This window comes from Crocodylus siamensis, chromosome 11 (assembly GCF_052110815.1).
Source record: "Crocodylus siamensis isolate JL-2025a chromosome 11, ASM5211081v1, whole genome shotgun sequence".
Taxonomy (NCBI): domain Eukaryota; kingdom Metazoa; phylum Chordata; order Crocodylia; family Crocodylidae; genus Crocodylus; species Crocodylus siamensis.
This window is the reverse complement of record NC_143405.1, coordinates 3,962,284-3,987,199: the sequence shown is the minus strand read 5'-3', so window position 1 is coordinate 3,987,199 and position 24,916 is coordinate 3,962,284. Positions and strand designations below refer to the sequence as shown.

Below are 24,916 nucleotides of genomic sequence, written 5' to 3'. Positions count from 1 at the left end.
AAATGGGAGGACCAGTCTTCGATTTGGCTGGTTATTTCCTCTGAACTGGTTTGACTCCCTTCACCCTCAGCCCCATGAATCCAGCACAAAGTATGTGAATGCACAAGAGAGATTCAGATCTTTCACCTGCAGGGAAAGAAGATGCTTGAGCCTTGCACTAGTAGTAAAGACACTGCACACCCTGTTTTTGACTCGGCAGAAGTAAGCAAGGGATTATTTTAGTTGATCCTGACATCTAACAGACTCAAAGGAGCAGTCATACAATGGCACCGTTTGGTTCAATTAGTCCAGAAATATTTTCCCTTTTCCTTACCAGCTGTTAGTTCTACCCTACCCCATTTCCTTAGCAGATTTCATTTGGATATACAGTTTAATTCAACCCAGAAGCCTGTCTTCACCTGCTTTCTACTGGCAGTCGAAAACCAGCCTTACAGCAGGGAAAACTCAAAATCTATCCACACCTATTAACAAACACAGAGACCCAAAAGGTCAAATATCTGCATACTTGTGTATCTTGGATGGCAATTCATTAACTTTAATGACTGCAGAGCACAGCAGGAGAGTCCCGGCTGGGAAGAACTCTAAATTAATGACTCGTTATATTAACCCTTCCAACCCAGCAGGCAGGTACCCCAGTGAGCTAATAGGTCTGTGAGCACCCCACATTAAGTCCCCAGGGACAAGGGTGCACCTCACCTTTTCTAGTTTGGAAAGGGCCAAGGAGTAGCTGTCCTTCGCTCGGAACTGCATGAACCTCATATTGGATGGGTGGGTCAGCTCCGTAATGATGCTGAGGCTTGGAAACAGCCTGGAAAGGAAGGCAGGGCGGTGAGCGCCTTGCGTGCAAGCATTGGGATGGGTGTGGAAATGGCAGAACATGTCAGCTTCACCTGGGAGGAATGATCAAACTCTTCCAAGACCAGCAACAGGATGGGGGAATGGGTGGGGGGTTAACACCACGACACTGTGCAAGCAATTCCCATGTTGCCAAGCCAGGTTTTAATTCACTGGATGAGCCATGGTGATTGTACACATGCATGGAGAGGCTTGTGGCTGCTGATGCACAAGGTATGGGGAGGGGAAAGAACCTTTCCAGATTGCCCTGTGTCTCTGTGTACAAAGCTGTGGTCCAAGTTAAACACAGCAGCCTGTGGCATGAGTCCAGAGCAGGATTCCCACTCACGCCTTTGCAGCAGTGGCAAGATCTCCTAACCGCTCTGCTATCACACCCCTCCCCAGCACCCACTGGTTCCACCAGCCCCTTTGTGCCCTGGCCTTCCACTCACACTGGTGCTCGCTCAGCTTCTAGCACTGGGCTCCAAATGCAGAATGGGAACTGACCCCTGCCTACCTGGGACCTCTACGTGATCCCAACTAGCTCAGCATTTCTTAGTCCTAGGCACATGCAAATGACAGAGAAGGACCCGTGGCTACTTCTCACCTGAACATGGTTTGGACGTTGACAATGGTTTTGGCATCTGCCATGTAATCTTCCTCAGCGCTCATGGTACTCTCTTTATCCACCACCACCAAGTTGTCAGCATAAATGATGCCACACTGCAGCAGACTGTCCAGGCTGGGATCGTTCCCAAAGACAAAGGAGGAGGTTAATGCACAGAGAGATGAAACAATGAATGCTATTTTGCAAATGTGCATGCATTCAGCCCGCGTGAATGGCAATGACAAGCTCATGCCAAATCCTTCTGATATCATAATGACCATTTTATGATGCCTAAGAAGGGGGGAAACTTGAGGTGAATCCTACAGCATTTGCTAAGCTGCAAGGAGGAGACTCAGACAAAGTTGTGGGCTCTTAAAAGATGACCATCTCCAACCTCTAGCGCTGGCAGTTAGACAATCCAAAGAAGCAACCGTGTGGGAAGTCCTGGTGGATAACAGAGTTTAACCTAATTCTGCATGGCAACTGTCAGATGTGACCCCGATGGGCATCCGGGTAGACAGACTGATAGAATAACACCTGTGAACAAAGGACACCTACTTATCAATCGTGCCTTCCATGTAGTAAACCATGGGGAAACAACAGATGGCTTCCAAAAAGTGATGATCTGGCCTAAAGGAAGAGAGACAAATGGCAAAAAGGTTCATAGGACATTTCTTTAAGAAGTACTGGAGCTCAGTCAAATATTGCATATAGTGCATTCAGACACTAACTAGAACCATTCAACACAATCCCTCATGGTACGAAATGCCCATTTGAATGGAGGGAAAGGTCTGATGCAATGGCAAATAACTTTGGAAAAGTACTTGCTTGTTATCCAGCAGCAGCACAATCGGGTTTAACTCCTTCCGGGACCGGTAGTAGGCGCGGAGGGGGACGATGAAATTATACAGCCCATTCCCAGCAGTCTCTGCTGAGACTATAATCAACTTGTTCTTAAACCCATAGGCCTTGGCGTCTTCAAAACTGTTGTGCTTGCAACCCTGGGCAGAGGCAGAAAAGCATCATGACTTGGTGATCCGTTCCGAGCTGCCCACGTGCCCTGACACCAGGCTTTGGGGACCGGAGGATGAATGGCCACGTTTCCCCCGGGGAGAGAGAATCCTCCAAAATTCAGACATGGCAAAACCACTAGGCAGGCTCAGTCCTATGCTGTAAGCTCTGCAGCAACCAGCGGGCAGGATGAGCAGGAGAAGGACCCTGCCAAGTCTGATCAGGAGAGGACTGGGACTGTGCTGTCATTTCAGCCATGGGGGGCTGGGGCCCACAGCTTGGATGGCCCCATTCTCTGGCAGGCAATGTCTCACTTTGCTCATCTTTTTTGAGCATCTAGAGTGACTTTTGCACAGCTAGAAGGAGTTAGACCAAGTGGCCATGGAGTGGACAGCTGTCCGGGTGGCTGGTACAGCACAGTGCATGCCCCCTGCCCCTGTGAATAAGGCCATCCTCCCTACAGCGAGCTCTCTGCCCCGGTCTATTCAATCCTCAGTCTCCCAGATGAGTCTCCAAAACAGGAGGACAGTAACCAGGGTGGTTCTAGGGCTTCTGTCCATTGGCTGTCATAGAAATCACAGAAAATGAGGGTTGAAGAGACCTCAGGAAGTCACATCTAGTCCAACCCCCTGCTTCAAGCAGGACCAGCCTCAACTACATCATCCCAGACAAGGCTTTGTCGAGCCAGGTCTTAAACACCTCCAAGGATGGAGTGTCCACCACCTCTGTGGGTGACTTGTCCCAGGGCTTCACCACCCTCTCAGTGAGAAAGTTATTCCCTTGACATGTTTTATTGTTCGCTCTGAAGTCAGCCTCTTACCTTGTCCAGCCTGAGGCAGCAGAATGGGGCCTTTTCAGGTAAGAGATGACACAAAGTGGGAGAGCTCCCAATGTAGGGGGAGTTGGGGGGGTAGCCTTTCACATACCTAGAGCAGAGATAACAGCCATCAGTATCAGGGCACACCTGTATTTTGCCACACACACACAAAGCAAACGCTATTAAGTGACGCTGGAACGGCAAGAATAGAAATAAAGCATGGAAACACATTTTAAAAACGCCTTCAGCCGGCAAAGGGTCACAGAATGGGATGAAGGCAACAGACACACCGACACAGACACATACCCCCTTTATTCTCATGAACCCCCAGACAATTAAACAGATCCTGGAAGACAAAAACATCTGGAAGTGTTTAGCAGAGATGGGTCTCAACATCTAAGACTGGCCAGCAGACTGCGAGCCAGGGAAAAAAAAAAAGAGACAAAACTCCCATCACCTATTTTTGGTTTTGCCTTCATTTAATGTACTGTATGTGCTGTACTTTGCACTGCTGCTATAATGGAAGAAAAAAAACAAACTTTCAGACTACAGAGCAACTGAAATCCATTTAAAACCGTAGTCAGAATTGCCAGCTTTTGTGCTGTTGCTTTACTAACCACTTTAATAACGGTACAGTGTCTCTTACAAACAAACCCATTTGTGCCTGTGCATGTGTGGGCTCACACAAATATATTATTTGGCTCATCAGTAGCTATTAATCGCTACTTTGAAAATGCAGAACTGACCACACGGTGCTGCTCTTGCACCGTTTCCTAACTCGTGAATTGGCAGCGTAATTTAAATAAGCATGTCGCTGCAGATAAAACTCAGAGAGAGGTTCCCCAGCGACAGAGCAGAAGCAGAAGCAAATCTATTAACGAGAGGTTAATTTATGCAAACTGGATTTTGGCAAAGTGAATAATAATTGCATGTATTAGTTGTTCCAATCCAATGGAGATACAAAATATCAGGGTGAGCCCTGCTGGCACTTTAATAGCACAGAATGGATGGCTTGCTTAATTTCCCATAGGCAAGGCTCGTATGTCAGCTGAGGCCTGATCCTGTTCTCTCTCTTTAGACTGAGACTGCCCAGTGCTTCAAAGAGGGGTGTAGGACTTGCTGGAGCATTCATCAATATATGCTGCTCGCACAAAGGCTTTGCTAAAGCACTGACAGGAGCAAGCTTCACCAGCAAATCTGACCGATGAATAAATGAAACTGGAGATGGGAGGATAGTCCAGCAGCAGGATGATAAGGTTAGGATGGGAACGCCCAGGTCAGAACGTGAAACAAGCCCACAGCACAAGACGGCTTGAGACGTTAGATACAGATGGAAAGCAATAGGACGTTTGTTTTGATCCTTGTATAAAGAGAACCGGAAAGAAGGGAAACTCCTGGGGGAGTCTGCCTGCCATTGTGCCAACTACCCTGTCACACGTACAAATGTCTTAGCTCCTGGTCTGATGTACTGGTTAGGTCAAAACATGTTAGGGCTGCGCTTGTAGACAATAAACCTGGCCGAATCTTTGCCACCAAACCGAGGCTGCGGTCGTTCTTTAAGACAAGATTAGTTTGGGATCGACTTTGCCAGCACTGCAGTTCCAGAGACTTCAACACTGACAACCCATCAGTAACACCTGACAAGGACAACACCGATAATCCCAGACAACAAGGGGAAGAGACGATGTAAATGAAAAGGGGTTTTAGATCTAAGGATGAGTTTACGTTAAACATGGATCTTTTACACCTGTCTATTGATGATTAATGCAGCCTGAAGGAATGTGCATTTATAGCAAACGGTTGGAAGGCAATCCTGAGTGTAAACGCATAATGCCGCTCAGTAGGAAGCTGACTTTGACTGCAAGTTCATGGTGGTGGACCATCTCTTGGCCTGTTTTTGTGCAAGTTACATGGAATCATGCCCTGCCCTGCCTATGCCCTTCTTTCCCTCTGGAACTACTCTGAGACAAAAAATAGACTCATCGAAATCATAGAAAACGAGGGTTGGAAGGGATCTCAGGTCACATCTAGTCCAACCCCCTGCTCAAAGCAGGACCAGCCCCAACTACATCATCCCAGCCAGGGTTTGTCAAGCCAGGCTTTAAAAACCTCCAAGGATGGAGACTGCACCACCTCTCTAGGTAACCTGTTCCAGTGCTTCACATCCCTCCTAATGAGTTTTTCCTGATATCCAACCTCAACTTCCCTTGCTGCAACTCGAGCCCATTGTTCCTTGTCCTGTCATTTGTCACCACTAAGAATAGTCCAGCTCCATCCTCTTTGCAACCCCCCTGCAGGGAGTTAAAAGCTGCTATCAAATCCCCCCTCAGTCTTCTCTTCTGCAGACTCACAAGAAAAGCCACCTCATTGATTTAACACTATAGCTGCAATGATCCAAAGAGTAGAAGGTACAATCCAAAGAGTAGATTGCAAGCCATCCGGCACAGGAACCACCTATTAGGCCTTTGTGGAATTAAGTGGAAGACAGCAGAAAAGTAGGCACGCATATCTCTTAAAACTTGTCTGAAAATCCCAACCTACACAAAGCTGATCACTTATGATGATGCAGTGGGCGTTTGCACACGCCATGTTTTTTGCCCTTTCTTGCACTGCAACTGCATGCCTGTTTGCACAAGCAGGATTTCCAGACACTTTAAAAGTCTTTCTGACACTAAAGCAGAGCGATGCTGCTGTCAAATGGCAACTTACTCAACAACCATAGGCCCTTCTTCATCCGACTGAGTCATCTCATCTTCCGACTGGTCACTAAGCAGGTCACAGGGCAGGAGGGAAGAGCTGTCAGCTAACTCGAGCACTGGGGCAATGCTAGGTCGCCTGGTACCTGACCCATTTTCAGCCGGGAGGGTCAGCTTGCTGCTGTTAACAGGCCGGCACTCTGTATTTTGCAGATCCATGGCTACTGTTCCTGGAAATGAAGAGTAAGGAAGGGCCAGACAAATATACCGATAAACAAATGAAAGCAAAGTATTTCGGTCTGGTGTGCTATGGACCGCACAAGGGCACTAAGGTATTGCAGGGAAGTAAGTGTATGAGGACCTCTCTGTTGGACTATACATTAAATTTGCATTTATATGTAGTCATAGAAGGGTTAAGAAACAATTAATACATAGTAAAAACATGTTGCAGACCTGAGTAAGGACTTCAAGGATAATGTATCATAGAGACATACAAGCCAGGAACATAAGCAATCTATGGACTCCAGATCAATCTAAAACAATCAATTATCTGTGGTCTTTTATTAATTATTTCCAAATTGAATTTTGATACTCAGTTTTCCAAGACTCACATAAAACTATCCAGGAAATAAGAAGGGAAGCTTTCACTAGCTCTGCCATATCAATGGGATTGTTCACATGCTTAAATTTAAGCAGGGAAGGTTCTTTGGGTAGATGTGATATCATCTATCAGACCAACTGAGCAAATTTAAGAGAGTGCTTAAGTGTTGTGAATAGGTGCCTGATTGCTCAGCACCTGGCAGGACCAAGCCCCTAGAACAAGAGTTTATACCTGCTGTAGGAGCCGACTGAATTCATAGGAACTGGGAAATGATCAGTTTAAAAGATGCCCTTTTCCCTGCAAGTATTTTCACCTGGAGCTGATGCTTTCACAAGCCTTCAACATGCAAGATTTCCATCCTTTATTGGGAACTTCCCATTTATGGATGTTAAGGAGGGGGAAAGCTCCCTTAACTACTCCTAAACTCTAACAAACATGCACTCATGAGCCCACACTGTTCACGCTGCCCTCATTCTCTCTGAAGCCAAAGAGATAATTTCATTATCAGTACAAGGAATTTGTCTGCTGGTCAAAGCTCACAGCCAGATGGGAGCCGATCACATGCTGAAGTCCTATGGAGGTGGGAATCTCGGTGGCAAAACTCAGCTTGTGGGAAAGGCCCCGGGGTTGTGACCTTCTTGTCTGCAACTTCCAACACATTTTTTCCAACTCAAAGAGTCTTCTGGCATTCTCAGTTCACAATAACCCCTATCTGCTTGGAACATTTGAGAGCACCCGCTGTCAATCCGAACTTGGAGATCAGGATCATTCTGCGCCATTTGGATGGGTCGTTCCAGGAAATGGCTTTGCAGCTTGCAGATATTCTGGGCTCCCAACAGCTCAGTTCCCGGGAACCTCCTGAGAACGCACCGTGCATGCAGCATGACCACGTTGTTCTTGCTTGCTTGGCCCCATTTCCAAGCAGCTCTTCAACAGATTTAGCACAGTCCTCTTTTGGCTGCTGAAGCAATGGTCTCAGGTACAGCCTGCTGCCACCAGTGCTAATGAATCCCCTGTGCTATTGTTTGTCTGCAAAGTCCCTTAGCCATCAGATTACATTTTCAAAAGCACCCAGAAATGTTGCTGTGCAAATCGCACTGAACTTCAAGCCTCTTCCATTTCTTCAGCATTTCTCCAGCACCCACCTTGACTCCAGCACAAAACGTCCTCAAATGTTTGAAATCTCTTTCTTTCTTGCCTTCATAAATGAGTTTGCAGTCAAACCTCCCTGAACTGCATCTGAGTTCTTATTAAAATGTGGATACAGCTTTGTCCACAACAGAGACCAGGAGCTCTAGAGCTCCAAGATTACTATAAAAATGACAAAGTGGGATTTTTGTTTGAAATCCTGGATTAGGCACAGCTGAATGAACATGGCAAACACCTTGGTGCTGAAGGAACACACTGAGAAATCACAGGAATCTTTTCTGAGAAGCAAAACCCCCAACTCTATTATCTCTTTGTGTTTCAGAGGAACATCTTGCTCCTTTCCAGTGGGCCGGTGACAGCTCGGTTGTGTGCCTGCGCCTGCACATGTGCTTAGCTGCGTTGGATACAGTCAGTAGTCGAAAAGGAGATTTAGGCCAAGCCTGTACCAGAGAAGATTTGCTAGTAAAACTATCCTGGTATAAACAGACTACAGACCCTTCTAGAGCGAATGCAGCTTCTAATGTGAAAAAAATGCATTGATGAACAGTTTGCCAAATGCAACAAGCTACACTAGCAAAAATGCCATCTTGCCAGCATAAATGCATCTTCACTGGTGCTTTGCTGGTAGAGAAATGTTCAGATAAAAAAACCCCCCAATAACAACAGGCTCAAACCCACAACACTACGCCAGCAAAAATATCTTGTGCAGACCCGGCCTTGGAAAGCAAACCAGGGTATTCCAGGAGCGGTGAGATATGCCATGGTTTGCCTCTCTCAGGGCTGAAAATATATGCACCTAATTGCTAGCCTGAGTTTGCACTGCTTCAGCTTCCAGCCTTGTTATACCTTTGCCAGTGAGACTGAAGGGTCCTGTAGTACCAAGGCCTTTCTATTATCACATTTCTGTTCCCCAGAAAGGCTATGAATAGATCAAGTGAGTCTTTAAATAGACTGACATCCTATTAAGCATGTTTCCCCAAACCTTTAACTGTTCTGGTGGGTCTCTTCCGACTCCCCTCCTGTTATCAACATCCTGATGAAGTTATGAACACCAGAGCTGGATGCAGTATCCCTTTAGTGGCAGCACCAGTACCAAATACAGAGGGAACGTAAGAAAACCCCACGACTGCCATGCGATATCCCCTTGCTTGTACATCCAAAAACCACGTGAAAACCACGTGAGCCCTTTTGGCCTCACACTGGGAACTCCAGTTCAGCTCCTTATCCACTGTGAACGCAAGACCTTTTCATGGTCACTGCTTCTTAGGAGAGAGCCCCCTGCTAGGACCTAAATTCTCTGTTCCCATATCCGTAACTTCAACGTTGGCGATATTAAAAAACATTTGCTTGCTTGTGCCCAGGTTACCAGGGACCTGTTTCAGTGACCTGTTCTCTCCAGGATGTATGACTCCTCTGACCTCTGCGACATCAGTGGACTTTATCAGTGATGAGTTTATCTTTACTTGCAGGTCATTGGTAACAGCACAGGGTCAAGATCCAATCCCTGCGGGACCCCACAAAGAAAACACCTGCTTCATGATTGTGTCCCACCTACAACGGCACTTTTGAGACCCCCCGTTAGGCAAACATTGGTTGTTGTGTGTAAAGCATAGTGAAATCTGGCAATGAAAGGCCACAAAGATGTTTGGAGTGGTATTACTAATGCTCTCACTGACTCATCCATTGCTCCCGGATAGCGCTACCTTCCCACGCAGCTGCTAAAGCACGGCTGCAGGCTCTTAAAAGCAATTTCTTTCCCCCCCCCCCCCAAAGTCAGGGTTTATTCTTAATGATTCCATGTTGTCTTTCCAAGCGTCACCCATCCTGCTTCTCCTAGCAGATCAAAGCTTTTAACCTGTGCGATTCAGACGAATGGGTCAAACGAATCATCGTGCCCAAGTCAAAGAACCACCTGACGAAGGATATTTCAACCCCGCCGTCAGACCATTCGAATACCCAGCATCGAATGTCTTTTGTCAGATAGCCGTGGTTCAGCGTTCAATGCTATCAAATGCAGAAGACTCAAATGTTGCCCCTGGACTCTGCCCTTCTGTTCCCATCGTCAAAACGGAGAGGAGAAGTGCAATTTTCCAAAGCACTTGAGAGAGGCAGGCACCCAACAACTCGTGGCTTTAAATGGGAAAAGGGCACTTCACTTTCTTAGCTGCTTTGAAAAAATCCCACCCTTCTTCTCCCACAGTCTTGGACCAAAACATGCACATGTGACTAGTGCTTTTGGGTGACTCAACTTTTGGCTGCTCACCTTGAGACCCTTCAAAGCAGCTTGATTTTCTGTGGGTTGCTGCTCAGCCCTTTCTGGTAATCAAGAGCTTTTCAGGCGTATAGGGCTGGGCAATCAAAATCAGTCATTGCTCTTGGAAATCAAAGCCATTGGCTTTTATTTTAGCCTTTGTCACACAGTTATTTTTAAGTGGGTAGGAAAGCGATGCATGGCACAGCAAGCACGACTCAGGAGCTCAGCTCTCTCCCCCTTATTACCAGCCAAGTAGCTGAATACAACTGACCTACTTGTAGGATACAATTCCTATCTCTCCTTTTACTTCTGAACATGTTCCCACTGAGAAAAAGCCATATAACAAGAGCATCGGAAAAATGCTGCCCAACAAGGAGCTTTGTGTTTCACTGTTGGGATAATCTGTGCAACTTAATGTCCTTGAATGCAAATGGATACACGATTTGCCTGGAATATAATCTCCTATTGTGTCTTGGCTTCCCCAGATAAACCCCAAAATTTGCGCTTCCCAGATACAAGCTGGAAATAATGAGTCATGGTCGTTTTGATTTGAGAAAATGCACCACTGACTGAAGAGCAAACTGTGCCATTCATCAAGTTATGAATCATAAACATGATTTCAAATGCAGACAGCAGAGTCTATTCTTCTAACCAAGGTATGGGGTATTTATATGAGCAAACGCCCTTCATGTTAATGGATGTGATGGGCCTTAATAACAACATTTAGCATTTGCAGGGAGTGCTTTCCATCTAAGATGCTAAAGGTGGGGAAGTGACATTTTATTTCCTTTATAGATGATAAAACCCAGGCAGAAAACAGAAGCAACTTTTCCACGGTCACAGCTGCATAGCAACTGAGTTTGGAAGGGGGCTTTGGAGATTCCCTGTAGCTTTCTACAGACAATAAAGTCACAAGGCATCTCTTTTATTTCCCCATTGGGCTCCAAGTATACCTCCCCCTGGTATCCCAGATCTTGTCAAAGGGATCATTTGGTCAGCAACATGCAGAGCTACATGGTAAAGTCATGTACAACCCAGTGTGACTTTACTACTTCTAAGAGAGCTTGAAGTAGTTAAATGATCACCTTCAGGACTTAGCAATGACTTCTGCTGGAAACATTATAGTGCATCAAGGCAGGAGAAAGGATACGTTATTATAAATATGTGCAAGGGGGATATAAAAGCAGAGGGCCCTGGGGCTAAAGTGAAGTGCCGACAAGCTGCCGCCTGTCACCCAACCCTATAATAGCAGCGCTAGTGCATGCATCTGCAGGACAAGAGCAGGGTCTGGCCAAAAACTTTCCCTCCCAAGCCGCCAGCTGACAGCTACCAAGCAGAGCAGGTGCACACATCTGCAAGACCTTGCTGCTTGGCTTGATGGGGCCGATTTGCAAGGCAACACAGTGCAACCCTCTAGCAAAGCTTTGACTTGCATCTACTGTTTATGCCCGAGAGCAGCAACTTCATCCAGGTAGAAACGCATCTGCTGTAACCTGCTTGCAAACAGAAACAAAGCTTCCCCAGCTGTTTCTGGGATTGAGGCGGTGCTATCTCCATGGCAGAGATGGTGCAAATGAGCAAACTTCCCAGCCATAGTTCTGCAAACAGCACCGCTCCCCCGGCTGGGCGAGAGCAGGGGTCAGGCTGGATCTGACCCACTAAGCCATTTGATCTGACCTGTGGGCATGGGGCTTTGGCAGTGATCAGTGGCAGGAAGAAGCAGTGGTGGAGGGCACTTTCTCTATGCTGCCATGGGAAGAAGTAACCGCAGTTTAAAATGCTGACGACAGCTGAGCTATGGAGTTAGAGCCAGCAGGGTTACACAAGGGAGAGACACCAACAGAGCCTGCCTGAGAGATGGCTTCCTCTGCTGCTACTTGTAGAGGGGCAGCATAGAGGGGAATGACATCTCCAGCTTTTGGCAGCACAACGTCCCAAGGGTTAAGTGACTCACCTTAGGTCACCCAGCAGACCAGTCGCAGAGCTAACAACCAAACCCAGGAGACCTGCCTTCTCTTTCTGTGCTCTAACCATTAAGGAGGATCTCCCCGGGTCTACTAAAAGTCCCCTGAATACCTGCCAACTTCCAAAAGGGATTGGGTTGTGGTTGGGACATGGAGATGAAGGCTCCATCCAGAACAAAGCTATAGATAAGAGGCATCCATTTGTTTTCAGCAGAAAAGGATGCCCCAGTAGTTGCACAGAGGCACTTCCGATCCCAGAAACAGTGTGTGGCTACCACACATGCACCACGCATGACACCCAAGCGCGTGGACATCATTGCCATGCTCTTTCAAACAGGCCGCGCTGCTCCCCCCTGTTCCCTTGGGCATGCTGGAGGAACTCACCCATGCTTGCGATGATGCTGTGAACAGGCAGCCGGGAGGGACCATCGTAGGCCCCTCGCCCCGCAAACCCCTTCTTCTTTTGCTTCTCCTCCTGCTTGAATATGAAGGCGGAGTTCTCCTCCTTGGTGATGTTGATGTAGAAGCAGGTGTCTGACGCTGCCATGATGTGCCGTGGCCCGGGGTTCAGCAGGATGCTCTTGTTGTCTTCCCTCCTGATGCCTATCAAACAGACACCGTACCTGGGGCAGAAACACAGGGCAGGCATTCAAGGCTGGTCGCTAGAGAAAAGACTCTCCATGTGCTTTTGCAAACGTGGCTTTGGCCCGTGCTTCTCACCATCTGCCCTGACCTCGGGCACTGAAAGCAGAAGCTAATGCATGCTCCTCCTGGCTCCTGCTATCCCGCTTTCCAAGCTGATATAAATAAATCCACACCTCACCCTGCATTTTACCCAGAGCACCACTTCCCCCCACATGCAAGACTTTTTCCAAAGTCCCCCCCCCAGGCCAGCCTGTGACCTCCCCACCAATGCATTACATGTACCAAAACATGCATGGTCTTTCTCAAAGCCTGAGGGATCCCCCTGCTATGGGACAACATGCCCCCCCGCCCCCCCGAGACAAGACCTTTCCTCCTGCACATGCCAGCACTCAGAGGCCCCAGCCCAGACTTGCTCTCACTTCTTGTGTGCATGGAAGGCAGCATACGTGAAGCTTTTCCCTTCATACTCCATGAAGAACTTGCTGTCCCCCATCCGGATGTGATAAACTTCATTGCCTGAGCAGCGCCCGTACATCCGTTGCCATTGCTCAGGGGACTCCTGGCCTTCCCTGTAGCCGAGGGAACAAAAGTCTGCTTGTTAAAGCCTTGTCATGACTAGTGCTACCACCCCATGCGCTCCAGCTGGGTTTGCACCCATCACCGGGCTATGCAAAAACCTGCTGAAAGACCAATTTGCATTTCAGACTATAGCAAGCAAAGGGTGGGATTAACAGCTATTCCTCTGGCCAAATCCAGACATTCCCTTGCACACCTGTATCAGTGGAAATCCAGCAGCCAAGAGAGGAACTTCAGGTTGCAAGTGTCAAGTCCTGCCCTTCCAAAACCCATGCCCCGAGGTCTTACGCTCAGCAGAGAGAAAAGGGTGGCTTTCACACTGGGACTAAAATAAGGGGCTTTCTAAGCAGCTGTGTTCCCTGACCCAGACACTTCACAGTCATGTAGACCTCTGCAGCAAGTCTCCTGGGGGATGCAGGCACACAGTAACACTGGTTTTGGGGCCCTGATCATGTGCCCCCTGGTGCGGGCTGGGGCTGCTGTGGGCACAGGAAACGTAGCTCAATGCAACCGAGCAGAAATGCCCTGGATTCAGACAGAAAGAAGAGTCACAGCATCCAGTCTTTGGAGGAAAAGGAGGTAGTAAAACGAACAATGCCCCACACCCAGGGTTGCAATGAACTCAGCAATGGAGGTGATGTGCTTACCCTTCTGCCCTGGCTGCACTAGGGCCTCACCGCTGTGCACGCAGGGCCAGCAAAGGCACGCAGACCATTTACATCACCTGGGGACAGTGTGATTACCAGGGATCCTGGTTTTATCTGATTTAAAAAAATCCCCAACTTTTGGTTAAAAAAAAAGCAGCCCCAGAATCCATATTTTCCCATGATTTAAATGAAACACCACTCGTATATAGATCTACTTAGAGTGGTGTTTCATTTTAATCATGGAAAAATGTGGATTTGGAGGTTTGTTTTTTTAACAGAAAGTTGGGGATTTTTTCCAAGCAGAGAAAACCAGGATCCCTGGCGATTACTGAGTGGGACAATGAAGGACATGAGCTCTGGCTGCATTTAAGACCTGCACCAGTAAGATGGTGGCAGTGCCTTTTCATGAGCTGCCAGCACATCCAAGCGAGAAATGATCTCATTTTAATTGCAGATTGTACACGCCTTTGTATTTAACGAGCGCTCCTAAGGGGAGCCGCAAAGGGAAAATATTAGCAAACAATCCTGAGCAGGGGATGGGAGTCGGAGACACGCTGGAGGCTTTATAACCCTTTGACTTCGCATGGCTTTGAATTCAGTACGTTATAACTTGGCCATGGAAAAACAACCCGCTCCATCAAAGCATGTACTTAGGCAGCCTGATTTATTTCTGGTTGTATTTTATACAAACTTGCAAAACACAATCTGAAGGGCCTATTTGCGCTTGAATTCAGCTTCCTGTCACCGTGCCAATGTCGGTATCGACAGTGTTTTGTTCCCAGGCCCTGCGAAGTTGCGTTCTCCAAAAGCACACGCAGTGCTCATCTCAACTGCTGCCCGGGGAAATGCACCATTAATCATATTTGCCGCACCCTTCACTCTGTAATTTATTAATAATTGGGTGCACTTGAAAGGGACAAATGAGCAGATGCTATTTAGGGTGATGCTTTCCCAAAGAAAGGCAGGGGGACTGTGAGCACAATCCCATTCACAAACCCACTGCACCTGTATAAGTCCAAAAACTCCCAAAGGGCTCAACAAACTTTGCTATAATGGTCATAGGGACATTTGTGTTTTATTTGCACTTGTGCGTGAGACAGGATCATTCAGGTCTGTTTGCAACTGCTTGAACTTGTGGCTCAAAGAAGTTAAGTGACTTGCCCATGAACAAAGAGCAAGTCAGTGACACAGAGACTCCAGCATCACATGCTATAACCAGTTTGCTATGCTTGCCTGGCTTCCTGAAGCATCACCGTGATATCCTTACAGCGTATCCGGGTGTCCTTTGAGATCAGTACAGTCATTAGCCTGCAGCCTCAGACTTTACCACAGCTATCTTTTATATAATGCTCTCAGCGAGAGGATATCTAGCAGAGTTTGGCCATGACAGATCCATTGTCCTGCATGCCAAAGCACGCAATGAAATGTAAAGGGCAAGAAGGCAGCTAGGTCCAGCTTTTGCATTGTACTTCTTAATGCTGTATGAAGCATCCTGCTGCACAGTGCAGAAGTGATTTCCTTTCTTTTCCTGTCTGGAGCCCTGCATGTGGCTGTCACCAACTTGTCACCTCTGTCCCTGAGAGGCAGAAGGCCCACGTGCGAGGTACAACCACAAAGACTTATTTCTGGCTGTGCTGGCAAACTCTAATTACAGGAGCCTGCTCAACTCAGCCGGGACTCGCCCCCTGGGAGGACAGGTCTGCACAGGACAGACCATGAAGGCATCATCCCTGAGTATACATGCACAAAGACTGGATCATGAGGCTGCCCCATCACTGGCTTGACTGGCACTTAGCTTTGATGTCTGGTGCAAAAAGAACTGCTGAGTGGGAAGGGCCCGCAGCACCTTCACTTGTGAGACCTGGGCAATTGTGGGGATTTTAGCATGGGCATTTGTTCTTAACCAGATGTTTCCAGCTGCTTTTGCCTAGAGAAGCAGCAGCTGTGGCAAGGGGCAAACACCTGCTCCTAACTCAGCGATACACTCCAGGGAACCAACGTCATCTGTCATGCCCCCGGTTTGGCCAATGCTTCTCACTCCTGACACGCAATACCCCAGGGGTCTCAAATCCTGGCCCCTACTGGGTCTACCATACAGGTTGTTCCTGCCCTGCAGTTTTACCTCCTGCCCCAGGCCTGGGCACCCCACACAACCCTGCTGATGTGCCTCAGTCCTGGATAGCTATGGTCTTTAATACTCATGCCCTTGGCCTCTCTGTGAGGCAGAGATAAAGAGCCATGGAGATGCTGCCATGCTCCCCCCAAGTAACAAACATGGGTGCCCAAGCCAGAAGGCTCCTAACTCCATGAGCTCCACATCAAAGCAGAGGACAACCCCTTTCACTTGCACAGAGCCTGGAGACACAATGGCTGCTCCCTGACTTGCTCCTGGATGCCCGTGTCCTTCTACTCCTGTGGCCATATGGGGAACATATCTATAAGCGGTAAATATACAGGCTGAATGCCCCAGCTAGGTGGGTCCCCATGCTCATGCCACCGGTTTGGTGTGCACCCCTTTTCGGTGCAGACAGCCCCAGCTCAATGGGTTGTGGTAGACATAGAAAAATAAGTATTTGTTCTGGGGAGATCAGTGCTCTTAACTAGAGATGGGACTGAGCCAGTGGGTCGGTGATGCAGATCCCAGGGGTGATGCTACAATTATTGATCATTACTGGTCTAAGAGGTCCCCAGTGCAAATCAGGTCCCTATTGCAGTTGCTGTCAAACACATAGAGGACAGGCCTTACAACCGACCCAGGAAAGGCTGGGAGGCAGGAAGGAGGGAGATCCGATGGGGGATGGGAGATTGAGGTGTGCAGAGGTTAAGTAGGTCTCCTGAGACTTCATCCTGTGTGACAGCACCGCAAGACCACCCTTTCTCCTAAGGCAGGTTGAGCCTAAGAGGCCCACAGCCCAACTTTGTAGCCAAGGCCCAATGTGTATTTTCAGATGGCAAATCAGGGTGAAGAATGGGAACAACCATGGCAAGTAGCAAAAGGGAATTAATAAGTCAAACCAGAATACACTCACTGTCCCCGGGATGTGTGAACCAGGAGGGTGATGAGCGTGGAGGTTGCTGGACAGACGCAGTTCAAAGCCAGCATGGCGTACTTGCACTCTTCCTCACAGACCACGTGATCTGAAATGGAAAAGGCAGCGCGATTACCCCTCTCCAAGCAGAGCTTTCATTTCCCTGCTTCTGGCAACCGGTAATTTCCTTGGAAGATTTTCAAGTGAGCCAGTTTCCAGTGAGAAGAGGGAAGGTTAGGGGAGGCGGCACAGCATGTGTGACGGCTGGAGGGTTGTTTGTTTTATGTTCCAGCTCCAGCAGAGTCAGCATGGATTGATTAAGTACAGAAAGGGGCTTCAAGGAAAAGCAGCTTGTTTTCACTAGGTACCAGGGATGCTTTCAGCTGCCTTAGAGATCAGTGTGAATGGGCATATAATTCCAGGTAGGGAAGAAAAAATAGACACGCAGAATGGCATCCCGCCAAGCAAACCCCATCCAACCCAGACGGCAGAGGCAGGGTAAAACGAAAGGGAAGAGGTTTTGTCTGGGGTCAGTCTTAGAAGACGGGTTTCACACTGGAAGCCTAACGAGCTGGATTAAATACTCAATTGTTCTCTTTAAAGGACAACTTAATTAGCTTCCAAAGTGATGGGAGAATGTCCTTACACTGAGGCACCATCCTGCTACTTGCTGGTTCATGTGGGAGTTTGACTGTACAGACGTGGTGGGATTCCTCAGTGGAAGAGCTCAGGGGACAGATTCATACCCAGCATATTAAAAGAAAAAAAAAAAAAAAAGAACCCTTGTTCCCACTTTCCTCAGTCACAGATGCTAAAAATAGTTTGTCAAACTGCAAAATCCCCCTTGACAACTCTTGCGGCTCAGTGACCACACTTACTGCCTCTTTTATGCAGAAACTCTTAGCCAGGTTTACAAGTCTGGTTGCATTTGGAGTTGGTAGGTCTGTCCCCGTGATCTACACAAACTCTCCTCCTATTGATCTAGGTAGTGACTCCTATTAACTGGCTGCAGATATTAATTCCTATGCTGAAAGAAGTGGAGGATGGACGCTCTAAAATACCAGAAAGATCAAGAAGCTAGAAATGACCACATACCTACTGCCTATCCTGGCAACAGAAGGCTCAGAGCGGAGCCAGCAGCCAAACCGAAATGCACTGGTGGTGAAAAGCAAGGGACGTCTGTGCATTCATGGCGCACTGGCATCAATGAGGACCTGAGTAATGCAGGCAGCTCTGACCTTTTAGATGGGGAGCCTGTTATACAAATAGACTTTTTGCCTATTGCCTTTAATCTTATGTATTTGCTTGAATTTTGAATTGCCTTAAGAAACTCCATTTTGTATTGCTCTGTAGCTTGACATAAATGCTCGACCTTTGAATGCTGTGTGTGTGAGAGAATGGGTGAGAGTGTGTCTGTGGAAAAGGAAAACATCAGCTGGTGACTGGATGAAGAATGCCGACAGATAAAACACCAAAACAAGAAGAATCTGTCCCCAGAACAGCGAGAGAACAAGGGCAATTAACCTTCAAGAAAGAACACTGTGATAACACAGCAAAAGTCCAGAGGACTGGGTGAATTGACAAAGCTATAAAAGATGGGGCAAGACATCAATTTTGGGTCTTGTTCTGCATGTCCTCCTGAAGCATCGGTTTGTCTGACGAGATGGACTGGCAGGAGCCTGGCTCCTATTCGTGATCAGCTTGTCTGGCCACTAGGTTGATCCGAGCACTGATAAGACTGGTAACATATACCAGCGCAGAACAGAGATTGGGGTATGAATGCAGGGGTGTGTGTGTGTATTAAGCGCTTAATCAACAAAAACGGCATCTTGCCTCCCTCATAAGTTCTCACTCGTGATTTGAGCAATTGGGAATTTGTGTAACAAGCCCACACTTACATCGTACAAAACTCACCAGCAAACTTGACGTGAAACTTATTTTCAGGCTTGAGAATCTGAACGTAGAGAGGACAGTTGGGGGCAAAATCTTTTACTGCCCAGGCTCTCAGGATGGTCTGATGGTCCTAAGGGAAGAGAAGGACAAGAACTACTCATTAGACATCACTGTAGTAGACTGGTAAAGTCCCTGGCCCTGCATCTTTTTTAGTTTAATTAAAAAGTGATATTCTTGCAATCACAGAAGGGCAAGCACCAGCAGGCTCTTTTAAAGCACCCAGCTGTTCCTGGTAGCTGTTAACACAGATACATTAAAGTAAAAAAAAACCTGTGAGAGTTTTGAAGTGAAATAGAAAAAACAAAAGGGACCTTTCCAGAAGGGCCCCTTGAAAGCCGGGGAGTGCCGTTCTGCAACTGGAATTGAGTTGCTCTAGACAGAACTGGACATGGGAAATGCATACCACGGATATGGTGAACTCTGGGTTGCACTGATACTGGGAGGAAGGTAACACCAATATGTGTGCATGAATGTTTCGTGGGACCTGGTGATACGATCCACTGGAAATCGTGGGAAATAATTCAATCCAAGTCATGCAAGCTACACAAAGAGTACTGCCATGTGCCAAACTGAATCTGTTTCTAGTATTCAAGCTTGGATTCCTCCATGATGGAGAGTAAAAACAGCAGGTCTAGAAAGAGGCCAAAAAATATACCAGCATTTGCTCGGGAAATCACACCCCCTTACATGCTCCCCATCCAGACGGCCGTGAGCAGACTGTGCTTCCCATGTCGCTCTGGGAAGCGCTTGTACAACATCATCGTCCCTCATGGTCTCACGGTGCCTAAACTAAGACCTCTTAGTCTTGACGCCTGATCTTCTATTGCCACAACCAAGACCTAGGTCCACTAGCCAGGGCTGCGCTAGGTCATGCTGTTACAAGAGGAGGCAATGCCTGGCATTGAGAAGCAGCTAGAAGAGCCTGACGGGGAAAAAAATTTCTTGTCCCACATGTCCTTAAATGGTTTCCTATTATGTGTTGGAAAGTAACCAAGTTCAGTTAGTATTAACCTCCCAAGCCTGAGCAGAAGCTGCCCTGAATTATTTCTTAGACTTTCAAACTAATGCTCTCCTCCAGCTTCAATCCAGCCAGGTCTGAGAACAGAAAAAATCATAGTGCTTCAGTGATCCAGCCAGCAGCTTCTCACCCATTACTCCAACCCCCCCCCTCCCCCCAAACTGGACAAACACCAAGTATCACAGAAGAAGGACAGAATCGCTTGCTCAGCAGAGACACTGAAGAGTCGGAAGGAAACATGCTGCACTTTGCTTTTCCTCTTCAAAATTTACTGAAAGGCAATTCAGGTGGTCACCCTCCACCGGAGCATGTCTCTGACCTAGACAACTTGCACATGCAGGCTGCCAACCCTGCCCTGCTCGATGGATGGAAATGCTTGCACAGGCTGCTAGGGAAGATCAGAGCAATGACTCCAGCAGCCACTGTCCTGCTTTGGACAAGGGACAGCACACACACACACAAATCACAGCAGGCCATCATCCATGAAATGCATTTTATCCCTCGCATATGGCCACTATGGGGAAGTGGAGGACATTTCTCCACTCTTCTCTGCTCACAGTTACCAACTGATATCTCTCCGCTCTCTGTAATGAAGGTGCAGCACAGACTGATGCTGCCACGGCAGGGAACTCTCCAGGAATGAGATCCCAGAGCCATTTATAGCTGCCCCTGGATATTTTTGGAGATTCACAGAGGACTAAATCCTGAGGTCTTTACTGATTCCTTCCTCAGAGCGAGACTGACAGGACCCTGAGAACTGGGTCCCTGGCCAGCTGCGTTCAAACAAACATTTCCTCTCTTATGACTTTCCTCTCAATTTTCCCAGCTGAGGCCCTGGAAAAGCCACAGCCCTGCGCTGATGACATCAGGACCAGCAGCTGCAGGCACAAGGATGGGGCTGGGATGCCACTGTAAATCTGACCAGGAGTTCAAAGCCTGCGGGGAGGAAGGATGATGCTACTCTTCTCACCAGACACCCGTGTCCCATCAGTTTGATTAGTGGGAGCAAAGATTCAGCCCTGAGAAAAGCAGACAGGGAGACCTTCCACATCCATGCAGAGCTTTCTTTCATCACGTGTCCCCTGGCAAGGCTGCAGCACGCCGTGCACAGGAGACTCCAGCAGCACTGCTGTGGGGCACACCTGGCCTGGACACACAATGCTACAGCTGTTGGCGAGCAATGCTGGAAGTTGCTTGGCTGCACAGACACGGATGGGGGAAAACAAACCGTCCTCATGTTTGGATGCAGCAGCTCTCAGCCTTTGCTTTGCTGGTTCCCTCTGCATAGCCCCCCTACTTCTTACCCTGCACTGGTGAGGAGATCCCTTCCCTGCAGCCAGGAGTGTATGTGTGTATGGGGGGTGGTGATCTCCTGATCCCATGCCTGCTGGTTGTCATCACTGACCTGAGGTCTAGAAGCAGTGTTTTTGTGACAGACATGTAAGAGGCAACCACTGATCCTCGGGATCTTGACATATGCATAGGAGGTCTATGACCATCCCACCAAGACCTTTGATGCATATGCCTAGGCAAGTGCATGGAGGAGTGGAGGCTGCCCAAGACCTGCTATCCCCCCTTTAGATCACTGAGACAGAATTCAAAGGAAAGAAATCAAGTCCAGATGTTCAGTGACTTGATGGCTGTAGCTTCTGCCAAAGCAACAGAGAAGAACTGCTGCTGACTGCCTAATGCCCCAGCGAGGGTGCGTTTCTGTCAGAGTGATGTCCCTTAGCCTTTTGCCAACCAAGAAATACCCAACAAGGCAGTAGGGACCAGGGTTTTGAGGTGCCCTATAGTCGCCTTACACTGGAGGTTGTAACATGGTGGTATTTTATAGGAACTACCCCACCACAGTAGTCCCACCATGTTGCCACCAGGCCCTCCAGGCGGATGCAGCTTAGTCACACCCAGGACCAAGCCAGACAGATCCTGATCATCTCTTCTATTCATATAACCAAGCTGTTGTTCCTGAGTTGGGTCAGTGCATTGGTACTTCAGACTCTCTGCTATTTAACTTTTCCTGAGGATGACCCTCCGCTCTGTCGATCCTAAACTTCCACCTGCTGCTCTTCTCATTGCCTTGCTTATGCACGACTAAGGGACCCCAGCAGTTAGAAGAACAGGCCTATACCACTACAGACTAACCATCCTATTCTTGAGCATATTTCTGTTGCATGACATGAAAGGGTATTTTTGGCTCATGACATCAGCCTGAGTCTCAAAGTCCCTAGGCCTGATCATCCCGACATCCCTCTTACACAAGCAAATGATAAAAGCACTGAGACACAATGGACCAGCTTTGCAGGGCTGGCTGGGGAACTGCAGACAGCATGCTGCTAAATGCACTGGATATTTTTGACACTTAGCAGAGGAAAGCCGAACCCGTGCTCCTCCCAGTCCAATATCCTGTCTCCAAAAGGGGCCAAAAGACTTCAGGAAAAGGTGCAAAAAACCTTGTGCTAGACCACTGTGGGGTAACTTGCTCCAAGGGAAAGTATGAATTCAGCTAGTGGCCATCAGTGAGGGGTTACGTGCAGTCCCCCCAGCTCCTGCCCAGCCACCACATCCCCATCACTGTGGTGGCAACAGTGGTGCTTTGGCCTGTGTTATGCAGGAGGACAGACATGATGATTATAATAATTCCTGCTGGACTTAAAAGTATCAGTCTACAATAAAACCAGGCTTGTCTTACCGCAGCAGTGCGATCCACCTCGTTTCGACTGCTGAGAATGAAGCAGGCCTCTCCATTATCCATTCTGTAAGACAAAAAGAACCAGTGATGTGGGTCTCGCAGATCCAGCAGGATGGTGTTTCTCACGCTGCCCCAACAAGAAAGTCTCCTGGCCAGATTTCAGCAATTTAAGAGAAGGTACAAATATGGATACTCCTGTCATCCTGGGTCTCAGCCCTTTTTCCTTATCCTCGCCCTTTTACTATAAACAGGTTATAATCAAGAGCAGAGCTAGTAGCATTACGATTCATGCAAGAAGGCCATTTCACATTGACCTGTGTAATTATAGCAAGGCAACAAATTAAAAGCTGCTAAATGAGAACATTAATGAAAGCTAGTGCAGGAAGGCACTGTGCGTTACACTTCGGGATCTGCAGCCCAGCGTCACCCTCACCACACAGAGCCATGGCGCAACTAAACCTGGCTTCACAACGAGCCTGGACTTAAACCTGTTCTTAGTGGGGGCAGATGACAGAACAAGGAGCAGTGGGCTCGAGCTGCAGCAAAGGAAGTTGAGGATGGATAGCAGGAAAAACTCTCTCATGAGGAGGGTGGTGAAGCACTGCGACAGGTCACCCGAAGAGGTGGCGGTGTCTCCATCCTTGGAGGTGTTTAAGACCCAGCTAGACAAAGCCCTGGCTGGGATGATGTAGTCGGGGCTGGTCCTGCTTCAGGGGGTCAGACTAGATGTGACCTCCTGAGGTCCCTTCCCAACCTCATTGCCTGTGAGTCTATGATTAAACAATGCTTTGGCTTGGCTTAATTACAATCTTAGATTTAATAAGATGAGGACACTTTGATTGTTCTGATGAACTAAAACTTTTAAAATACAAGCCTTTTGTGTAATAAAATCCTCAGATTGCCCCAAAGTGGGTCTACGCTAGGGCATCTCCCCCGTGCACCTGGGGGCCAAATACCCAACAAAGACAAGCACCTAGGTTCCTGGCTGTACATTAGGTGCCATGTCCAACCCTTGCAATCATGCAGAAGAAAGCCAAGCCCCTGCCCCTCCAGAAATGGTGCTGAGTTTGCTTCAGGCCAGTGGCTGGGTCTCAAAAGGAGACCTGTGGGAGTAAAAGGCCCTTCTTGCAGACTACCCTGGAGCACCCAATCTACCTTCAGCAAAAGCAGAGGATGCCTGGGCTTGGGTCTGCTCTTTCTGAATACTGGAGATGGAAAGACCTGCAGCTGTTACCAGGGCTGCCTGGCTCCTGCCGCCGGACATTAATCAAAGCTTTGGGTAGCAAAAAGCCCCTTGGCAAGCTCTGCCTCCCAAATGCCTGCCTTAGTCCTTCTGGTGGGCAGAGCGCAGGCTCTATGCACACACTCAGAGGACTTGTTTGCCCCCAGCTCTTTCTGCCAAAAACTTCCTGAGGGCACCCCCATCTGTTCAGCCATATCAATGACAGGAAAGGCAGCAACATTAGAAAAGCCAAAGGATGGCAGCTGCAGCATTTAGAGTCTAGACCCACGCAGAACCAGGGTATGTGCATGTTTTTGAAGCATCCCATTAGCACTGGCTTTCCTGGAGGAAGCAATGGTAGCTATTTTTGTTAGCAAGCTGGTCTCTTGCACACAACCTGATCCAGAAAGATCAATGGTTACCTACTACTTTGTAGAGAAGAAACCTAATGCGATACCACCTCTTTTCCCCCCAGGCACATCAGCTTACATTTTTTAAAGGAAAAGAGAAACTGTATTGTAATTAAAATTTCCCTTTTCCAAAGAGGCCTCTACTAGCGCAGAGCACTATTGGACATAGAGAGGAACCTCACTCAGGAGAGATTTCTAGGGCAATGCAGACAGACAAGCAGCCCAGGAAATTAAAGACAACCAGAGTGAAACAAAGCCCAGGAGAGCAAGCTTGTTATTTTTCCACTGCCTGCAGTTTGAATCAAGAGTTCACAAAAGCAGGATTTCCCAGGGATATTATTCCCTTTTTTTTCCAGCTTGCAGGAAAAAAAGATGCCGTGGATAACCAGACTGTGAGCTTTGCAGGAGATACTGTCTTCAGGATTACTGTCTTCAGGTTCTGCTGCTGGCTGCTGAATCCAAATTGTATTGAATCCAAAAATGAGAACATTTTTCGATTCATTATGCCAGGCACCTTAACAACCGGTGAAGCGGAGAGGTTCTGAAAAGAGAGCTATTGGGTTAGGATGTGGATACAAAAGGAGCTAGTAATTGCCAGCTTTTCAAGACATCTTTTAAGCACCCTTATTACATCTCCCTTGTTCTTGTTATCGGCAGGATGAAGAGAGCCTGGCTACAGTTGACTTCTGTGAAATCCACTTTTAAGAATTGTGTATGGTACTGCCATAGAAAATGGATGGATGTGGTCCATGAAGTTTGTATGCCTGTTTAAACAAGGACAGGGATAACAG

The 24,916-nt window shown here is 47.8% G+C and overlaps 1 protein-coding gene across 8 annotated transcripts in view; it reads right to left on the bottom strand.

Moving 5' to 3' along the window:
* Positions 1-24,916, bottom strand: part of KCNT1 (potassium sodium-activated channel subfamily T member 1) — a 169,440-nt gene that overhangs the window by 17,067 nt on the left and 127,457 nt on the right. For 7 of the 8 annotated variants that reach the window (XM_090021363.1, XM_090021364.1, XM_090021369.1 and 4 more), the window contains 11 exons: positions 22,494-22,557; positions 18,745-18,853; positions 16,831-16,939; positions 12,998-13,147; positions 12,318-12,556; positions 5,979-6,195; positions 3,273-3,378; positions 2,270-2,442; positions 2,000-2,071; positions 1,442-1,576; positions 697-808 (listed from right to left, as the gene is read on the bottom strand). In XM_090021363.1, coding sequence (XP_089877489.1) covers positions 697-808; positions 1,442-1,576; positions 2,000-2,071; positions 2,270-2,442; positions 3,273-3,378; positions 5,979-6,195; positions 12,318-12,556; positions 12,998-13,147; positions 16,831-16,939; positions 18,745-18,853; positions 22,494-22,557 — 1,486 coding nt within the window. The remainder of the gene's footprint in view (positions 1-696; positions 809-1,441; positions 1,577-1,999; positions 2,072-2,269; positions 2,443-3,272; positions 3,379-5,978; positions 6,196-12,317; positions 12,557-12,997; positions 13,148-16,830; positions 16,940-18,744; positions 18,854-22,493; positions 22,558-24,916) is intronic. The other variant, XM_090021366.1, reaches the window with a different exon arrangement.